Raw genomic sequence first — 21,757 nt, forward strand, 5'->3', positions numbered from 1 at the left:
GGGTGTAGTCCATCTGATCCAGGTGCCTTATCAACCTTCAGACCTTTGTTTCCCAAGCACATTCTCCTTAGTAATAGCAACTGCACTCACTTCTTACCCCCGACACTCTCGAATTTCCGGCATACTGCTGGTGACTTCCACAGTGAAGACTGATACAAAATATTTATTGAGTTCATCTGCCATTTCTGTGTCAGCAGTCCAATATCCACTCTCGCCTCTCTTTTACTTCATATATAGAAACCTCTGGTATGCTCTTTTATATTATTAGCCTGTTTAACTTCATATTTCATCTTTTCTCTTCTCATTGCTTTTAGTTGCCTTCTGTTGGTTTCTAAAAGCCTCACAATCCTCTAAATTCCCACTAATGTTTGTTCTATTATATGCCCTCTATTGCTTTCATGCTGTCTTTGATTTCCCCTTGTCAGCCATGGTTGCTTCATCCTCCCTTTAGAATACTACTTCCTTGGGATATATCTGTCCTACACCAGCATTGTTCTGCTATCATCCCTGATGGTGTCCCCTTCCAATCAACTTGGCCAGCTCATTTCTCATGCCTCTGTAGTTCCCTTTATTCCACTGTAAGACTGATGCATCTGATTTTAACTTATTTCTCTCAAACTGTAGGGTGAATTCTATCATATTATGATCATTGCCTCTAAGGGTTCCTTTATCGTAGGCTCCCTAATCAAATTTACAGTAGTTCATTACACAAACCACAATCCGGAATTGCCTTTTCCCGGTGGGCTCAACTATAAGCTGCTCTAAAAAGCCATTACATAGGCATTCTACAGATTCTCTCTCCCTTGGAATCCAGCAGCAAGCTGATTTCCCCAATTTACTTTCATATTGAAATCCCCCATGACCCCTTTTTTACATGTATTTTCTATCTCTTGTACCCCACATCCTGGCTACTGTGCAGAGGCTTGTATATAACTCCTATCAGGAGCTATAAATGCGGGAACTCCCTCCCTACAGCACTGGGAGCACCATCACCAGAAGGACGCAGTAGTGCAGTAAGACAGTTCACCCCCACTTTCTCAAGGACAATTAAGGATGGGCAATAAATGCTTACCTTACCAATGCCACACACATCCTAAAATGGCTACCTCAGTGGATCAATAATTTTAATCAAGTGAATAACTGAGAAGGGAAAAATCACAAGATTTTCGTCCACTTGTTAATCAACGACTCCTGTCACAAGGTGAAAGATGGTGTGAGCGTGATGCTTGTTACAGTTGAACGTTCTGCTGTTAACTTGGAACTAATGAATGGTTACATCAGCAAGGTGCCATCAACATGATTAAAGAGGATCCTGTCTTGTCTAAAAGCATCTAATGCCCCTTAGTAACTCATAAAATAAAAAATATGGTAGCATAAATACCCAGTTATTATTTGAAATCCAATTTATAGGAGTTGAGAGCTTGACATAATTAGCAAGTCACAAGCTGTTGATAACAATCACACAATGCATTAGCAATCTAGGCAGAGACAGATGGATCATTTGTTGTTGGCATATGTGCTCCAGAATGCTCCATTTGATCTTTTTTACTCCTATTATATCCACATTGTTTTCAATATGTGAGTTCAGTCAATGTCTTTTTCATTCCTGGTTGTTGGCAGATGATGTTGAATATCTGAGCTATCCTTCATTCAGAGTTCAAGGTGGTTCCCCAGCCCACCTTCTCCTTGCTTCTGGGTTCTCTTTTCATTCTCCCTGCTTTATCAGTTTAACCATTGATCTCCTTACCCTCACCTTGCATTCTATTTTAATTCATGTGTTTTGCTAACATTGGTCCTGAACTTGAAACAGTTCTGTGCTGGCCTCAACATAATGCTGATTATTAGCACTCCATTATTGGTAGCTATGCCTTTAACTATTTTAAACCTCTCTGGGTGGCAGGGTGGAGATACGTCTCTACCAAAGGAACTGTAAGGTGCACCTTCCCTCAGTCTGCAGGCCACCCTTGGGCAAGGTATAGCACCTGCTTAGTGCCACCCCCCCCACCCCAAAATCAGGGTCTTGTGAAGCCTTGGGAGCAGGTGGTGGATGGTCGTATGAGTAGCTGGTACATATCACAAGTCCTGGTTATGCAACCACTGACACCAGACAGACAGTCTCTGAAGGGCATTGATAATGGCTGGGGTCACCCGTCATGTAAAGAGACTGCCTAGAAGAAGGAAATGGCAAACCACCTCTATAGAAAAATTTGCCAAGAACAGTCATGGTCAAGACCATGATCACCTACATCATACAACATGGCACATGATGATGATGAAACCTCTCCACTTGTCGCTTTCCTTCTTTGAGACACTTTCAACACAACCCCTTTGACCAAACTTTTGCTTATCTGTCCCAAAAAGCTCAGTGCCTTATGCTTGTTTAGTAACTTTGCTCTGAAGTGCCTGGGTGGGGTGCTGGGGGGCTTATTACAATGGAGGTGCTATATAAAAGCAGGGTGGCCTTGGAGAGAAAAATAATACTTCAGTAAGTTTAAAGAATGGAATGTTTACAAAATAAAACAGTTCCCAGGTAAAGATAACAAATCAAGATGAATTTTTATCTGTTGCCTATGGGAGTCCAATGTGCTGTGAGTTGGAGCCACCTGAATCAAGTTCCGCTGGACAGGAAACTGTCCCTCAATTGCCAGAGAAAATTAAAGTGTCATGAAGCACTATGCCAAAACTGAAACACAAGGGTTGGGTGACACAGAGGAGGCATTGCCTTGCATTTCCATGGGACTGTTATAGCAGTCAGAGTCATACTGTATAGAAGTAGAACATAGAACAGTACAGGCCCTCCAGCCCTTAATGTTGTGCTGCCCCTTTGATCTACTCAAAAATCATTCTAACACTTTCCCTCCCCCACAGCCCTCCATTTTTCTTTCATCCAATGAACCTACCATGGGGAACCTTATGAAATGCCTTACTAAAATCCATATACACCACATCTACTGCTCTAGCTTCATCAATATGTTTTGTCACTTCCTCAAATAATTCATTCAAGTTCACGAGGTATGGCCTACTCTTCACAAAGCCAGGTTGACTATCCCTAATTGGACTATGCTTCTCTAAATGCTCATAAATCCTCATAAATCCTGTCTCTAAGAATTCTCTCCGATAGTTTGCCCACCACTGACACAAGACTCACTGGTTTATAATTCCCCAGATTATCCCTATTATCTTTCTTTAACAAAGGAATACATTTGCCACCCAATCAGCTGGTAGTACCTCTGTGGGTAGTGAGAATACAAAGATCATCTCCAAAGGCGCAGGAATCTCTTCCCTCACTTCCCATAGTACTTAATACTACTTGTTACACTACTGGTGTTTAGGGCAGCAATTAAGGTCCTCCATCTCTAGCAGTGTTCAGGGCTTCCTTCATCATGTCAGTAGCTTCCTCTCAGTTTTCATTAGTGTCAGTCATGCAAGTTCCGGGAGGAGACTCAGGAATACCAGCAAGCTCAGACGTAGAAGGATTCTTCATTGCTGTTTCCGCAACAATTTTTTTGTTTTACCAGGTAAGGTTGTTAGCCCTGAGCTGAACCCCAAAACCTGGAGGATCAGTGGACTACGCTTAGTCTGGCCTCTAGCCTTGACCTGTTTGACATAGGTGACCCTGCCATGAACCAAAACACAAAGCCCTGATTCTAGCCAACATAGCACTCTGGGTCTTTGAGGCATTCAAGCCTTCAAACCCTACAACAAGGATGTGGTCCACTTGGAGGTTCCCTTAGTAACATGGAGTATATCCCATCTGGCCCCAGAGACTTAGCTATCTTAATATTTTTTTAACGTTCCAGCATATCCTCGTTCCAGGCGTCAGCATGTTCTAAGCTAACCTCACATTCGTCAAGGTCCCTCTCACTGGTGCAAAGTATTCACCAAGGACTTACCCTATCTCCTATAACTCTAGGTGAATGTTTCCTCTTTTATATCTGATCGGACCTACCCTCACTCGAGTCATCCTCCTGTTTTTTATGTACATGCAGAACACCTTGAAGTTTTCCTTAATCCTACTTGCCAAAGTCTTCTCATGTCCCCTTCTAGCTCTTTAGCTCCTTTCAAGCTACCCTGTAACTCTCAAGATCCCGGTCGCATCCTTGCTTCCTATTGTCTAGATGTTCCACTTCTCTTGTCAACTATGGTTCCTTCACCCTGCCATCCTTTGCCTGCCTGAATGGGACAAACCGATCCAGAACCCCATGCAAGTGCTTCATAAACAACCTCCACACTTCTTTTGTGCATTTCCCTGAGCATATCTGTTCCCAATTTACACTCTCAAGTTCCTACCTAATACCATCATAATTCCCCTTGTCCAATTAAATACTTTCCCATACCATCTGCTCCTATCCAACATTCCTTGATTTTCACCTGTCTACTTATCCCGCTTTCTGGCACTTGCCCCAGAGCGTTCTATGTTGTGGTGTTTCAAGTACTTGACTAAATATTAAAGAATCAGAGTGTGGTACAACAAGGAAGCAGGCCCTATGGCCAACCCATGCAGACCATCAAGCATCCATTTACACTAATACTATTTTATTCCCCCACATTCCAATGCACTCCCCACAGATTCCACCGCTCACCCACACACTAGGAACAATTTACAGTGGCCAATTAACCCACCGACATCTTTGGGATGTGTGTGGAAACAGGAGCATGTTACAAGGAGTACATACAAACTAGGTCACTGGGGCTCTACAAGTTCTACCGCTGTGCTACCCACTTCAAATGCTGCGAGAGTGTCTGTCTCCACCACACCTTCAGACAGTGTGTTCCCTATTCCAAACACTCCCTCTGGGGGAAAGGATTGTTCCTCAGTCCTTGCTGCACTGACAGGTTGTGGAGGAAATCCTGTGAGACTCCATTTCTGGGGTAGAGCCTCACTGATAGGGGCAGCATTGGCATTACCACATTGTGGCCTCATTCTCTGGCTGCTGCCAAGGCAGCTTATGGCAAGGGACAGGACCACTCAAAACATCTCAAACAGTAAGAAAATCCCTACCGAATTCAGTGCTGTCCTGCAAAGTAAGGCCAAACACAAACGAGAGGAACAGCACTAGTTCCTCCTACACCAACCCCAGCCTCCATCACCCCATTCCTTTCCCCTCCTCCACTCACTCCATCTGTCCATTACCCACACACCCCTCCCACTGGGCCCCCTCCCCCATCCACTCCATCTGTCCATTACCCACACACCCCTCGCACTGGGCCCCCTCCCCCACCCACTCCATCTGTCCGTCACCCACACACCCCTCCCACTGGGTCCCCTCCCCCACCCACTCCATCTGTCCATTACCCACACACCCCTCGCACTGGGCCCCCTCCCCCACCCACTCCATCTGTCCGTCACCCACACACCCCTCCCACTGGGTCCCCTCCCCCACCCACTCCATCTGTCCATCACCCACACACTCCTCCCACTGGGTCCGCTCCCCCACCCACTCCATCTGTCCGTCACCCACACACCCCTCCCACTGGGTCCCCTCCCCCACTGTTCCCATCTGCCCTTCCCACCTCCACAATTTGGTTCCATGCTCCACCTTCCTTTCCAATCACCTTCACCTCTCCCCTCCCAGCCTCTGTCACTATCTCCACTCTCCCCTTCTTTTCTGGATTATCTGCCCCCCCTTCCCCTCACCTCTTAATACCGACCATCTCCCCTCTCCCTTTCACTCCAGATGAAGGGTGTCGACCCAAAATGTCAACTCTCCATTTCCAACCACAGCTGCCGCCTGGCCCGCCGACTTCCTGCAGCAGTTGTGTGTTTCTTTTTTCTTCGCTCCAGATTCCAGATTCTGCCTTTTCTTCTCTCTCCGCTGTCGTAGTGCGGTACGGCCCTTCAGCCCACCATGTCGACTTTCTTGCCCATCTATGCCGCTTTGTAGTCGAAGGAACTGACAGGGCTGATCCGCTCACCTTGCTGAAATGGCGTTTCACAGCCTGACTTAATTTTGTCCTTTCTACAGAGGCGTCACTATAAGTGCCTCCCCCTCCCCGCCATCTCCTCACTTCTGGCCCAGTTGGAGACCCCTGTTGCCACAGCATATAGTACAGGGTCGGAACCAGGACAGATCGACAGCACTTTCTGGCTTCAGCCATCAGTGGTGTGTCGATCTAATGTAAATTAAACTCCGCGTATGACCAATGAGTCGTAGCAAAGCATCAAGTCAAGTCGAGTTTATTGTCATGTGCACGAGGACAGGTACACTGACAAACTCGCTTGCAGCAGCTTCACAGGCACGTCGGCGGAGACAGCACACAGGCAGAACATAAATAATCATGAATTATACAAAACGGTGAAGAAAGAGGGGGAAACCGCAAAAACAAGACCTTAGTGCAAAAACAAAGACATATTTCGAGATTCTCAGCGCATACCTTGAATTTAAAATGCAGTCATGTTGTGAAAGTGTGCAGTGTACAGTGCAGTCCGAAGAAATTAAGATGCGCCGTGGCGCTGAGATGTTGCTGTCAGGGATTCCTGCATTCGCAAGGCGCGTTTGGCTCCAAGAATGATCAGGATTCTGGCAAGTAGCTGAGCACTGCAGGAAGGAATGGGTTAATAGGAGGGTTTGCTGCCACAGTGTGCACTGACTCACTTGAGTTTATTTGAGCGGCCTTTCAACGGCGTGCCTCGATCACTGTTTATTTAACACCTTTTACGCCGCAGAGTTCCAGTCCTTCACCCCAGCGAGTTCGAAGCACTGGCGAGCGTCGTGTTAGTTAGTACCTTTAATTGGCCGGTAGCCTGTCTCCTCCCAGTTTTGCCGCCCGCTCCGGTCTGTCTGGCCGGGGCTGGTGCAGGACTTGGTTGACAGAGGGAGCTGCTGTTTTCTGATGCTGCCCTTTCAGATCAGTGTTTCTGCAAAAGCAGCCTGTCGGAGGAGCGAGGGGTGCGTCCCAAAGAACAGTGCGGGATGGGATACCTGTCGTGGGCATTTGAGAGAGGATAGGAGCGGTCCACGCAGGTACCTCTACTCGGTCAGTGTGCTTCCCCATCTCTGTAGCTGAGGTGGAGGCTGTTCAGTCACTCAGCAGGAGCATGTATGCACAGTGCATCCTGCCAGAGAGAAGCGTGCAAGCACTCTTTACTACTGCAAGGTAGAAAGGACTTGAGCAATGATGATGCTGAACTGATGTAGCTAACACCAGCATGGACCATTCCCTGCACGAAATCACCCAGCCATTTCTGGAGCACACCAAATTACATGGCATCAGGTACATTTCCTGCAAGCGTCTCTCATATCAGCGGCGGGCGCTGTGGCTTCTGGCTCTAATTGTCTCATTGGGGCTCCTGTGCACCTGGTCCTCCAATCGGATCAGGTACCTGTTGTCCTCGCCAGTCCATACCAAACTGCACATGATCTGGGCTAAGAACCTCTCATTCCCAGCTGTCACCATTTGTAACAACAACATGCTGGTTCTGCGAAGGATGACGAAGTCGGACATCTACCTGACTGGCCACTGGCTGGGGCTGCTGAACAAGAGCCACAGCGTAAACCCCAATGTTCTCGAAATCCTCAAGGACAAGCGATGGAAGTGGGTAGAAAAGTTGCTGGATTTCTCTCACTTCTTGCCCCCACGAGCAACCGAGAGTGCCATGTTCCAACTTCTCAATCGCCTAGGTCACCAAATCGAAGACATGGTCCTTGACTGTAGGTTCCAGGGGCGGCTGTGCGGACCACAGAATTTTACAACCGTGAGTTCTGGTTTTATATATACCTTTATTCTGCTTGGCTTGTTTCCCTGTGTTTGTCAGGGGTTGGACGTGCGTTGGGGATGTCAAAGTCAAAACAGTTCTGTTGGCTCAAATTTGTTTCCACTGACCTGCCTCTGAGCTTTCATTCCTTTATCCTTTGAAGCCTCCACACGGATGCTTTATCCACAGACTCTCCCAGTCTGTGAAGTCTTTCTCTCTGTAGTCCATTGAAGGACACAAAAGTGGGTAGTTTGCTGTATTGTGTCATATTAGGCATGCTACAACAAAGTACATTCAAATTCTTAATACACCTCAAGAGATTTATTGCATGAAAATCAAAACGTAACTGTAGGTGCCTGACATCTGAAATAAAAACAAGCGCTAGAAACACTCAGCAAGTTAGGCAGCATCTGTGGGAAAAAAAGAGTTAATGTTTCAGGTCCAAGACCTTTGGTCAGAACTGGAAAAGAGGGGAAGCAAGCTGTGGTAAAAAGGCGTCCATTCCCTCCTTTTCAGTTGCAGAGAGGGTGATGGATGTATAGGTAAGACAAAATGGAATTCTGTGATAAGGTGAAGCCAGGATTATTCTGGGGATAAGTTATAACAGCCATCGAGTTGATTGGTTAATGAGGGCAGATAGAAAATGTTTCCCCTGGTGGGTGAGTCCAAGACCAGAGAACATAGCCTCAGAAGAGAGAGGTGTCCTTTTAGAATGAGGATGAGGAATTACTTTAGTGAGAGAATGGCGAATCTGTGGAATTCTTTGCCACAGGCAGCTGCAGAGACCAAATTTTTATGTATATTTAAAGCAGAGGTTGATAGATTCTTGATTAGTCAGGGCATGAAGGGATTCAAGGTGAAGGCAGGAGATTGGGTCTGAGAGGGAAAATGGATCAGCCATGATGAAATGGCAGAGCAGACTCGATGGGCCAAATGGCCTAATTCTGCAACTATAGCTTATGGTCTTGTCTTAATACAAGCAAAGGAGCACATATGTTCAGAACCTTGAACAACTTTACCATTTTCTCTAAGCGATTTCAATCAACTCTTTTTTTCCAAAAAATGTTGCGTTCTAGTAATTTATTATTGCTTATCTCATCTTACAGTATTGTCTTGTAATGTGCTGATTTTATGTATACGCATCAAAGAAACTGACCTCGTAGGGTGTAGTAGCTCTGTGGTGATATTAACTGGGATAACACAGGGTTGTCCCTTCAGTGACATGTTCAAATCTGGTTACTGCAGCTGGGAAATGAAATATTTATTAATTAATCTGGCACAACAAATTGCATCAACTGTGATGACATTTACATATTGGATTGTTGTTAAAAGTTATCTGATTCATTTTCCACCCATGCCATGTCTGACCCATATATGACTGCAGACCCAAAGCAAACAATGTCATTGACTCTTTCTTGACTGTCCTCAGAGATCATCATCTCTGGTGTAAGTGTGGCCTATTCCCTGTACCCTCACTGCAATAGATACCTGAGTTACTTTAGCATTCATTCAGACCAGTGTACAGATCTCTAGAGCAAGAGAGCGAAAAGTGTCCCTAATCTTGCCCGAATCCTGATGTCCACCTTTGCATGTTACCCAAATGCCATATGTCACTGTGTTCTGAGGCTCTATCTGTCCCTGATTTTGTTAAGGATGCCGTGGAACATTCCACTTAGCTGGACTGTGCTGTACCACCTGCCTCTCGTAGAAAAGTTGTGCAGGAAAACATATTTGACCACAGCTCAGTCAGGGAGTGATATGAATGGAATGGCCTCAAAGCTCTGTGAGAGCAGGAGATGGTGGATTCAGTTGGTTCCTTGAGTCACATTCAGCTGTTGGGAAGCCTCATCATCAGAACTCACAACCAAAGACCTTATTTGGCTGGTGGGGAGAAAGGCCTCCCTGTCAGATCCTTAACTGACAGCTAAAGCCTCAGAACCACTCTATGCAGCCCTTCAGGTGATTTCACTGGTGATGAGGTTATCATTTGCTAAATAGGTATGGAAAGAAATACAGTAGGCCTTTTTTGAGTCTCATTCCAAGCAGTCACATAACACGGGACTATGCTGTAGGAATTATTCACAGTTTTCTGAGATGATCATTGACCAGCTTGTGAAGGTGCCTTCCAATTTGGCTGAAACTATCTGGTCTTCCAGCGCATGGAGCTGTCCATGACCAAATATTACAAGCTGGCATATTCCAAGATCCAGAACCACGGTGAAACCTGGTGCAACCACAGCAAAGGGTCACGGTGTAGGGGTCCACCCACCATTGTGCTCTGAGGCTGGAACCCATGACTGAAATAAAACATCCTAGGACTATTTACTCAAGAGATATATGTAAAGGAAATTTGAGCTCCTGTTGGTGTGATGTAAGTGGAATGATGTGGTTTGTACTGACAAAAGTGACGTGTATGTATCATATTTGCAAGTTTTGTGAATAAAGTAATATTTTTGAAATTAAAAAAGAACTTTCTTCATTGGCAAACCTTCATGGCCAAAGCTGATTATCTTCCATGGAATATTTTATCTGTGGGCCAGAAGGTGGTCAATGAGGCTGATCCAAGATTGGTTGACTGTTGCAACTTGATTATATATTTCTGAATGTGATAGGTAGGAGTTGGTTGTTGCTCTGGTCTTCAGTATATACTGGTCATCAGTATATCATTGCTGTCATTTTCACTTTTCCATTTCCTTTTGCTATGTCTGGTTTTGAGGTACTAAGGAGAACCTAGCATCTAGTAGTCTTGGACTGCCCTGCCATTGGGCAAAGACCTTACCTTCAATATTATGCAGTAGCTATTGTGAACCGACACTCCATGTTAAAAGAAATCATGGACCAGCATCTGCCATTTTCCAAGTTGCTGTGATCTTTACAATAGATTCTTCATCCATTCAGGGCTGTTCTGAGCAGTGTTGCCCTTTGAATTGGTGGTGATGTTGCACTTCTTGACATTTGCTTCAAGGAGGTGCTCAATGCTTTCTCAGCCCTCTGTTTGAATACGCATCTCACCTGAGCTCAGAGAAAACTGGCTCGAGATGCAATTGGTGACAGGAAATAGGTGCTGGTCTGGTCAGTAATGCCCACGTCCTATGGTTTAATTTACCCAACACACTAAGAACACTTTGAAGTCTTTGACTTAGCTGTGAAGTGCTCCATAAACTCCAGAAATTTGATATAGAATTGCAAGTTTTTTTTTTGTTTCATTCTCTTAAACAGTTTGGAATCTAACTTGTCACATGCTTAAAACATTGTAGTCCTCATAATATCTGAATAATAACACCAGTGATATTGCTTCATTACCCATTTAAAGCCCAGTAAAATACACCCTTCGCTCACACTCACCATGGACACCCAAACTGTTATGAATTTGCCTTGGAGATGTTGGACTAACTGTGTTACTGCATTAACATCAGAATACTGTATAGAGAAGGCTACAAGCTCCAATCCCCCGCATTGTGAAGAAGATTAGTCACAGCTAATTGCTAACAGGGACTGCCTTAGTCTTTTATCTGCCACTGCCTTGTCGTTTTTCTCCTGGGGAGTATTGCAGAGAGTAACAACACAGAGATCTTTTGTTTAAATAAATTTTATTATATACAATAGTCCTTTGGCCACCGTGGGTTTCTGTTATTCTGCGGAGAGAATGGAATCCAGTAATATAGCTTGGAGCAACTGCCAATCTGATGTAGGAGCTCCAGTCTTTAAAATCAAAGCTTTTTTTTAGATAATTGATAACATCTCACCTTTAAAAGATGTCATTAAATTGGAGAGGGGGTAAAAAAAAAGATTTATGTGGATGTTATTGAAACTGGAGGGTTTGGGTTTTAAGGTGAGGCTGGAGAGACTGTGACTGTTTACCCTGGAGTGTAGCGGTCTGAAGGATGACCTAATAGTGGTTTATAAGGCGAATAGCCAGTTTTCAGGGTAAGGGAGTCTAACATTTAAGGCATATGTTCAAAGCGAGAGGGGTAAGATTTAAAAGGGACTGTAGGGGCATGTTTTTCACATAGGGTGGAACGAGCTGCCAGAGGGAGTGGTAAAGGTGGGTACAATTGTTAACATTTGAAAGACATTTGGACAGTTAGATGGATAGGAAAGGTTCAGAATGGTATGGTCCAAAAGCAGGCAAAAGGGACTACCTCAGTTAGGTAACTTGGTCAGCATGCTCAAGTTGGGATGAAGGGCATTTCCAGTGCTGTTTAACTCTATGACTACAGTAAATGCATTAGCCTATCCCTTGAACTCAAAGGAACTTGATATACTTTCGCTTGACCTCCAATTCCTCCATTAAACATCCCAGATTCTAATCACTCCACATTGTCAATTGTCCCTTTCTGCTGCCAGAGCTGCTAGATCTGGAATCCCCTCCCTAAGCCTCTCTACCATTTTTCTCCTTTTAATTCCTGCATCTTTGCCCAAACCTTTGGCCACCTGTGTCTTGACATCAGTTCTTCTTTGACGTTCCTATGTAGCTCGTTGAGATACTTTTGCTGTGATTAAGGCACTATATAAATGGAAGTTGTTATTGGCCAAGCATGAAACCTGTTGCACAATCTGTTTTAAGATTATAAGACTCTTTAAAGATATTTCAGTAAGACTGGAGTGATAACATAGAAAGTGATGCTGGCTCTTTGTCTTGTGGTTGAGCTTGGGGGTTGGGAGAAGTAGTGTGGTGCCGTGCATATTGACGAAGAATGTGTTTGCAGTTATTATAAGATTAATGGTATTGACTGAGTAAAATCAGTATAGCGAGCGTGCTGATGGGTACGGCCTGCAGCTTACTGTTTAGAATTAAATTGGACTGGTGTCACATTGGAAATGATTAAAATGTCTTGAATTAGATTCCAGCAGCAACTTGCATCCTTTCCCCACTGCTGCTTCCTGATTACCTGAGTGCATCCAGCATTTTAGTTTTTGTATTAGATGTCCATGATTTGTTGTTTTGACTTTGAGCTTCAAAACCACCTTATAATACAATGATGCCTCCTGGGGCACTACAAAGGAGCATTGGTAAGACAGATTTGACACCCAAATGTATCAAGAGATGCTTGATCAAATTGGCAGGAGCATCTGAAAAGAGGAAGGAGAGATGTAATGTTGAAGAGAGGTTTGGATGAGGCTCAAACAGTTCTGAAAGCATCCTCAGAGCAGCCCACCTGAATGGTTTTTGTAGGAAACTTCCTGGTGGTTTTGTCGCCAAGAGCATCAGACTGCAATAGTGTTGAGCTCTGCAGATGGTCCAATAATCTCCTGAAGACAACTCAGAGCAATCCAGGAGATAGATTTATCTGGTATTGTATGGGACATCACACACAATCAGGTCATAGATTGAACAAGCTCTAGAGAATGAATACCCAGAGCTTGAACTCATCAGAATAACGAGTTTAAGGTAGAGAAGTCCGGAAAATTAAACTTTCCTCTCTGCTCCTCTTCTCCTGGACTGAGATGTGATGTGCAAGTGGAGCAGATGCAGTAAGTAAAGGGTGTGTGCAGAAAAGAAAGACCATCTTCAATTTTTCCTAGAGCAGTAACAATGATCCCATCACTTGGTCTCACCCACCCCTCACTACTAATTATACAAAAGAGCACCTCAGTCACTATCCAGTGATTCCCTTTTGTGAGAGGCTCAGAGTCAAAGCTCAACTATGATGCCCCTCCAATGGGAATGCTAACAATCCAGGAATGACCATCAACTGTGATTTTTTATTTTGACTTCAGCTTCAAAAGGGTTACTTTAAAAGCAAGTGTGCTTTGAATCAAGCCAAGTTAATGGCATTCTCCATTGATGTGGCTCCCGGTAATAAAGCCCAGAAAAGGAAGTCTGGCTGAACCCCCTGGCAAGCCTCAGGGTCGCTCAGCTCGCTGTCGTCTAGGGAAACAGCCCTCGGCCCCATCAAACTGGGTAATTAGTTTGTGTGGATGCTGTGTGATGTACCCCACCCCGCCCAAATAACAGACAATACGCCAGATACAATTAAATGAATTACAGTTTACAGATATTACTAGAACTATATAATTAATAGAGAATAAAATATAAAAGGAAAATAAAAGGCGCCACACTTATCAAAGTTCAATCTCTTCGTGCACAAACAGTTGGAGCTCGGGACCCTCCTTCTTCACCCTGCATCTCCCCTCGGACCACCTCGACTTGCCGCCTGGGACCAACAATGGTGGTCGACCAGACACGCCACACGAGTCTGTCTCCGTCTCTTCTCCTCGCCGAACACCCTGGACCTTGGACTCCTGCGCAGGATCCGATCCCATTAGCGGACTCAGCACCTTGTCCATCCTCTGTCTCTCTCTCCCACATTCTGCCCAAAATCCCGTGCATCACAATAACTTACAGACACACAGAAAGAATAACATCTATCCCAATTGGTTTGTTCATCCTCTTATCAGTAACATAATCCAAACAAACTGCTAGCGGGAGGACTTTCTCAGCAGTTAACATAACAAAGAAGCCACTTCAATTATAACATAACAAAGAAGCCATTTTAATTAGACTACCCAGTAACATAAAAGAAAAAAACCCTTACACTTGTGTCAAATAATTGAAGTAAATCTTTTTTTGCCAGTGATCACAATGAGATGTAAGAAGTGAAGGGACTTCTATCAGCAATGTGTGGGGAGATGTACTGCAAGAAATGTATGCCATTTACAGAGAACTAAACCCTTCACAGATCATGTTAAATGTTTTATATAATCTTTTTACTAAATGATGGTTTTGTGGCCAAATTTGGGGATGATACAGAGGTAGGCAGAGAGTTTAAAGGAAGTAGAATCTGCAGAAGGACGTGGGCAGGTTAGGAGAATAGAAAAATAAATGGCACATGGAATATAGTGTAGGAAAGTGTATGGTCATGAACTTTAGTAGAAGGAATAAAAACATAAATTATTTTCTAAAAGGGACAAAATTCAAAGATCAGTGGTGCAAAGGGACTTGGATTCTCTAACAAGTAACATAAGTTGAGTCAGTAGTAAGGAAAGGAAATGCAATATTAGTATTAATTTCAAGAGGACTAGAATATAAAAGCAAGGATGGAATGCTGAGGCATTATAAGGCACTGGTCAGACCACACGTGGAGTATTAGAACATAAGATATAAGAGCACAGGTAGGCCATTCGGCCCATCAAATCTGCTCGCTATTCAATCATGGGCTGATCCAATTCTTCCAGTCATCCTCACTCTCTTGCTTTCTTTCACCCCATACCCTTTGATGCCCTGGCTAATCAAGAACCTGTCTACCTCTGCCTTAAATGCACCCATGGCCTTGGCCTCCACAGCTGCTCATGGCAACAAATTCCACAGATTCCACAGATTTACCACCCTCTGTCTATAGTAATTTCTCCGCATCTTAGTTCTAAAAGGATGTCACTTAATCATGAAGTTGTGCCGTCTTGTCCTAGAATCCCCTGCCATGGGATATAACTTTGCCATATCTAATCTGTTCAGGCCTTTTAACATTCGGAATGTTTCTATGAGATTCCCCCCTCATTCTCCTGAACTCCTGGAAGTACAGTCCAAGAGCTGCCAGACGTTCCTCATACGGTAACCCTTTCATTCCTGGAATCATTCTTGTGAATCTTCTCTGAATCCTCTCCAATGTCAGTATATCCTTTCTAAAATGAGGAGCCCAAAACTGCACACAATACTCCAAGTGTGGTCTCACGAGTGCCTTATAGAGCCTCAACATCACATCCCTGCTTTTACGTTCTATAGCTCTAGAAATGAATGCCACATTGCATTCGCCTTCTTCACAACTGACTCAACCTGGAGGTTAACCTTCAGGGTATCTTGCACAAGGACTCCCAAGTCCCTTTGCATCTCTGCATTTTGAATTTTCTCTCCCCATCTAAATAATAGTCTGCCCGTTTATTTCTTCCACCTAAGTGCATGACCACACACTTTCCCACATTGTATTTCATTTGCCACTTCTTTGCCCATTCTCCTAAACTAGTCTCTCTGCAGGCTCTCTGTTTCCTTAACACTACCCGCTCCTCCACCTTTTTTTGTATCATCGGCAAATTTAGCCACAAATCCATTAATACCGTAGTCCTAATCATTGACATACACCGTAAAAAGCAGCAGTCCCAACACCAACCCCTGTGGAACTCCACTGGTAACTGGCAGCAGCCAGAATAGGATCCTTTTATTCCCACTCTCTGTTTTCTGCCGACCAGTCAATGCTCCACCCACGCTCGTAACTTCCTTGTAATTCCATGGGCTGTTATCTTGCTAAGCAGCCTTATGTGTGGCACCTTGTCACAGGCCTTCTGAAAATCCAAGTATTATGAGGTTGGGCTCCATATCCAAGGAAGGATGTGCTGGCATTGGAGATGGTCCAGAAGAGGTTGACAGGAATGAAAGGGTTAATGTAAGAGGAGCATTTGATGACTTTGGGCCTGTGGGTGAGCGAAGACCTCAGTCAGTCAGAGTTAACGATGGATATTGCATCCTAGCTGTCTAGATATGCAAAAGCCGGGACAGTACAATATGGAGAGCAAGCTGTTGCCCATGTAGCAAACTCCCCCTCTCCACACATCTGGTGAACCCAAAGGAACAGCAGAGACCGATACAGTTTGGTACCAGCAGTGTCGCAGGAGTTGCCAGTCAGCATTGAACTCAATGTATGACTGCCTTAGGGACTCCAGCTCTGGACTTTTCCCCTTGAGGTTTACTCCTGAAGCCTTCCTCATGAGTGGGTATAGCCACAAGGCAGCAGAGGTTTGAGATCAGAGTTTTCCTTCTCCTAGATTAGCTGCCAGCCAAGGCTGACAAGCCCCATCTACCTGAAGCGACTGGTTTTAAGGTGCCAGTAACCCGCCTTTGCCCCTTCTCCTGTCAGTAGAAACAGTTTCGCAGGGCTTCGTAGCTAAGCCACATGTGGAAGGCCAGGAGCTGGACTTGGTTGTCAGAGGCTATTTGAGGCATTATCGGGAGGATTTAATTGGTAGTGGGAGCTTGTCCCTTTTACCACCCTTACTATGGCAACCTTAAGGAACCTGTACTTACTGGAGTTCAGGGGGATCTCATTGAAAACTACTGAATATGGAAAGGCCGAGATAGAATGGGCATGGAGAGGATGTTTTCAGTAATGGAGAGCTGAGGACCAGAGAGCACAGCCTCCGAAGCGAAGGATTTTGCTTTGGAACAGAGATTTCTACAGAAGGCTATGGAGGCCAAGTCATTGGGTATAGTTAAAGTGGAGGGTGATAAGTTCTTGCTTAGTCAGGGTGTCAAAGGATACAGGTAGAGGGCAGGAGAATGAGGTTGAGAGGGATAATAAATCAGCCATGATAGAATAGGGAAGCAGACTCACTGGGCTGAAGGGGCTAATTCTGCTCCTTTGTTTTATTGTCTTTTTAACAGTCATGCTGGTGACATTGACAATTTTGGCACGGTGAGGTTTTTTACTCGTTCTCCGCTTCTCTATAGCAGTTTTCATGTCCATTTTCAGATGCAGCAAAGCATTTCACAGTCAACGTGCTTTCAAAAGTAGCCTTTGTTTTAACATAGGAAACACAGCAGGTCATATATGCAGAACAAGCAACCACAGGCAACAGGTGATGGTCACCAAATAAAAAATGTTTTTAAACTATTGTTTTGGAGAGTAAAAATTGGATCCCTCTTTGTATTGTTATGTTTGAAATACACCCAAGAGAGCAGACATGACTTTGGATTGGTGGCACCTCCAACAGATGAGTGTCAGCCTGGCTTTTTTTTTGTACGATTGTCTCTGATGTTGGATTTGAACTGGAAACCTTTCTGTCTCTGAGGCCAGAATTGTACCTAAGTGAGCTGTGGCTATAACCATGGGAAAATTTGGTACATTGCCAGATATGGCAAAAGTTCTTTGCTGCATTTTTTCCCTAGGAAGATGCCCCATAAGATCGAAAATGCACAGATGGGACAGGACTGGTGGGTGGGGATGCACTCCTTCTGCCACTTGTACTCACTGGCCACTTTGTTAGGAAACTCCTGTACCTAATAAAGTGGCCACTGAGTGTATGTTCATGGTCTTCTGCTGCTGTAGCCCATCTACTTCAAGGTTCAACACATTGTGATTCAGAGATGCTCTTCTGCACACTACTCTTGTAATGCGTGATTATTTGAGTTACTGTCACCTTCCTGTCAGCTTGAAACAGTCTGGTGATTCTCCTCTGACCTCTCTCATTAACAAGGGTTTTTGCCCACAGAACACACTGGATGTTTTTTTTTTGTTTTTCACGCCAGTCTTTGTAAACTCTAGAGACTGTTGCGCATAAAAATCCCAGGAGATCAGCAGTTTTTGAGATACTCAAACCACCCCATCTGGCACCAACAATTATTTAATGGTCAAAGTCACTTAGATCACATTTCTCCCCCATTCTGATGTTTGGTCTGAATGATAACTGAACCTCTTGACCATGTTTGCATGCATTTATGGATTGAATTGCTGGCACATGATTGGCTGATTAGATATTTGTAGAGGTACAGATATACCTAATAATAAGGTGGCCACTGAGTGTACGCTAGACTCCTGCATGTTCCCGATATATTGAATTGAAGTTCTCAGTGGCAACCTGAATGTGTCTCCTCTACTCATGGTCCAGAGATTCCCACTCATCAGTGTGAATGTTGCATTTCTTCAAGGAGATTTTGAGCACATTCTTGAATCCTTTCCTCTGTCCACCAAGTAAGCTTTTCACATGACAGAGCTCCTGCACTTATCCCTGCAAGTGGGAGAAGTGCTACACCAGCCCCTACACCTCTCCCCCTTACCACCATTCAGTACCCCAGTCAGCCCTTTCAGGTGAGGTGGCACTTCACTTGTGAGTCTGTTGGGGTCATCTATTGTATCCTGAAGAAGGATCTCAGCCCGAATCATTGACTGTCTATTCATTTCCATTGATGTTGCCTGACCTGCTCAATTCCTCTATTATTTTGTGTGTCTTGTATTGTAACTGGTGCTTCCAGTATGCCTCTTCTACACTGATGAGACTCAACGCAATTTGGGGGACTGCTTTGTTGAACTCCTTCGCTCCATCTGCAAGAACAGGTGGGATTTCCCAGTAGCCACCCATTTCAATTTGACTTCCCATTCCCATTCTGGCATGACTGTCAATAGCCTCCTCTATTGTCATAATGAGGGTAAACTGAGGCTGAAGAAATAACAACTCGTATTCAGCCTGGTACCCTCGGCATGAACGACGATTACTTCAACGTCCGGTAATTTCTCCCCCATCCCTCCTTCTCTCTTTTTCCATTCACCTTTCTGGTTACCTCTCACTCCTGCTTTTTTCTATACCTTCCAATCACCTCCCTATGCTGCTGCTCCTCCTTCCCATTCTTCCATGGTCCACTGCCCTTTCCTATCAGATTCCTTCTTCTTCAGCCCTTCACCTCTTCCACCTATCACCTCACAATTTCTTACTTCATCCCCTATCCCCCCACCCACTTTCCTCTTCACCTGGCGTTACCTATCACCTGTTAACCTACTCCTTCCCCTCCCCCCCTCCACCTTCTTATTTTGGCTTCATCCCCCTTCCTTTCCAGTCCTGATGAAGGGTCTCAGCCCAAAACATTTTCTGTTTATTCCTTTCCATAGATACTGCTTGATCCACCTAGTTCCTCCACTGTTTTGTGTGGGTTGCTCAAGATTTCCAATATCTGCAGAATCGCTTGTGTCCATCGATTTAGGGAGTCCGATATTGAATGTGTGATGAATGTGTAACCAACTGAGTATAGCTAGTGCCTCGAATGCTGGAGATATTAGCTCAGGAGAAGCTACCGATGTTGGTTTCCTTGTCCTTTCAGTGGATTTGGAGGGTCTTGCAAAGTCAATTTCTCAAAGAAAAGAGGAAGCTTGACATTGTAACCCTTGCCTGGGCTACCAAAGTATGAAGCACACCCCAGAAGAGAGGCATTCTCTCTCATTTCTTGGTAGACGTACTGTCCGTTTCCAGAATATTCCACCTTTATTTCATGCGCAAAACTCACTGTCTTTCTTTTCTCTGTGAAAAAGCAAACACTCTGTACCTGTGCACATGCATGTAGAGACTGGTGCTTAGTTTAAAAAGATGAATTAATTATCTTGGAAAACCCATTCAAAAGCAAAAAATTCAAAGACAATTAAACTCCATCCTCAGTTTTTAGCCATATTGAAAGCTTCTGAGAAGCTACAGTGTGTGATAATTAGGCTAGACTGCATTCCAATTGAATGAGAAAACAGCTGCTTGTTCAGAACACGCTCAGGATGCCAAGTCTCAATGTATGGTGTGCATCTCAGAAAAGCTGAAACAAACTCTGCCAAACTTAGGGCACTAGCCAGACCAAACCGGCAGGACTGTGTACAGTTCTGGTCACCCGATTTTAAGAGGGGTATCCACATATTAGAGGCAATTCAAAGAATATTCACTTGGTTGATTCCTGACTCAGGATGGAGTTTAATTGTCTTTGAATTTTTTGTTTTTGAATGGGTTTTCCAAGATAAAGGGGGCTGATGTGTGGGGAAACAGGCTTTTCAGTCTACTGTGTGCATCATGTACCCATGTACACTAATCCCTTTTCTCTCTCTCATCCCCAACTAATTGGAGTTTAGGGGAATGAGATGTATACGCAGTGGTGCTGCTGTGAGTCTCTGCCTCACAGTGCCAGAGATGGGGGTTCAGTCCTGACTTCCAGCGTCATAGTCAAAGTAAATTTATTATCAAAGTACATAACTGTCACCATATACTACATTGAGATTTATTTTCTTGCAGGCATTCATAGTAAAATATAGAAATGCAATAGAGTTTATTAAAAAAAATAACCAATGTGCAAAAGAAAGCAAATCTTTTGTATAAACTGAGATCATGTGTTCTAGAAACCTTGAAAGTGAGTCTGTAGATTGTGGAATCAGCTCAGAGTTGAGGTGAGTGAATTTATCCATACTGCTCCAGGAGCCTGAAGTTTGCAGGGCAATAACTGTTCCTGAATCTGGTGATGTGGGACCCAAGGCTCCTGAGGGTAGTAATGAGAAGAGAGTTACCTGTGTGAGGCATTTGCGCAATTCCCCCCGTAACTGGGTAGGTTTCCTCTAGATGCTCCAGCTTCCTGTCACATCCCAAAGACATGTTGTTTGGTGGATTAATTAAGTTAGCCCTGGTGTGGAAAGAGAATGGAGATGTGAGAAAGAGTGAATTGCAGGGAAATTGCTGGCAATTGAGTGTATGTGTGATGCCTGGGTGGAAGGGAGGAACAGGGCTTGTTTTGCAGTTGCTACCTTGTTGCTTGGTATGTTATGTTTTGTTATGTTCTGTAATGTTCTGCCAAGCATTGTGAGTGTGCTATGTTGACGCCAGAATGTGTGTCAACACTTGTGGGCTGCCCCCAGCTCATCCTTGGATGTGTTGGTTGTTAACACAAATGGCACGTTTCACGGTGTGTTTTGATGTACATGTGATAAATAAATCCAAATCTGAATCTGATTCAAAACCTTTAAATTCGTTTTAAAATTTTCACCTCTCACCTTCAACTTTTACACTCCAGTTTTTATTTTCCCTTCCCTGGGGGAAAGCACATTGCCTATCTTCTTAAGCCCCATCAGTCCTTTTTTTTTACTGGGGTGTAGGCCATCGGCAGTAGCTCACCAGAGTCCTCTGTCCTGGGCCAGTCTTTCAAGTTGTCTCCAGGTATAGCCCATCTTCTTGGTGTATCCTTCCTCTCCTTTCACAGCCAAGTTTGCAACGTCCATGACGGAGTTGCGTTGTTCATATCCCTCAGAATTTTATACACCTCTGTAAGCCCCCCCCCCCCCCAGTTCTGCTACACTCCAAGGAAATAAAGTCTTAGCCTTACCCTGCATCCCCTGGTGACATGCTTGTAAATCTTCTCTGATCGATCTTTGACTGATGCATGCACAAAAGCTGAATCTTGTGGTCTTTTCAATATGAATGCTTGGAAGAAGTAATCTGAGTGTCTTCAAAGTTCAAATCAAATTTATTATCAAAGTATGTTTTCTTGCGGGCAGTCACAGTAGAACAAAGCAGTATAATAGAATCATTCAAAAACTACACACAGAAGCTGACAAACAACCA

General features: G+C 44.3%; 1 protein-coding gene across 3 annotated transcripts in view; it reads left to right on the top strand.

Moving 5' to 3' along the window:
* The window catches only part of asic1b (acid-sensing (proton-gated) ion channel 1b), a 921,001-nt gene that overhangs the window by 701,694 nt on the left and 197,550 nt on the right, over window positions 1-21,757 (top strand). Inside the window, exon 1 of one of the 3 annotated variants that reach the window (XM_063037277.1) lies at window positions 7,033-7,696. The exons of the other annotated variants lie outside the window; for them this stretch is intronic. Coding sequence (XP_062893347.1) covers window positions 7,151-7,696 — 546 coding nt within the window. The 5' untranslated portion in view covers window positions 7,033-7,150. Of the gene's footprint in view, window positions 1-7,032; window positions 7,697-21,757 lie in introns of those variants that run through there. 3 annotated transcript variants of the gene reach the window in all.

The sequence above is a fragment of the Mobula hypostoma genome, chromosome X1 (genome assembly GCF_963921235.1).
Source record: "Mobula hypostoma chromosome X1, sMobHyp1.1, whole genome shotgun sequence".
In the NCBI taxonomy this organism is placed as follows: Eukaryota; Metazoa; Chordata; class Chondrichthyes; order Myliobatiformes; family Myliobatidae; genus Mobula; species Mobula hypostoma.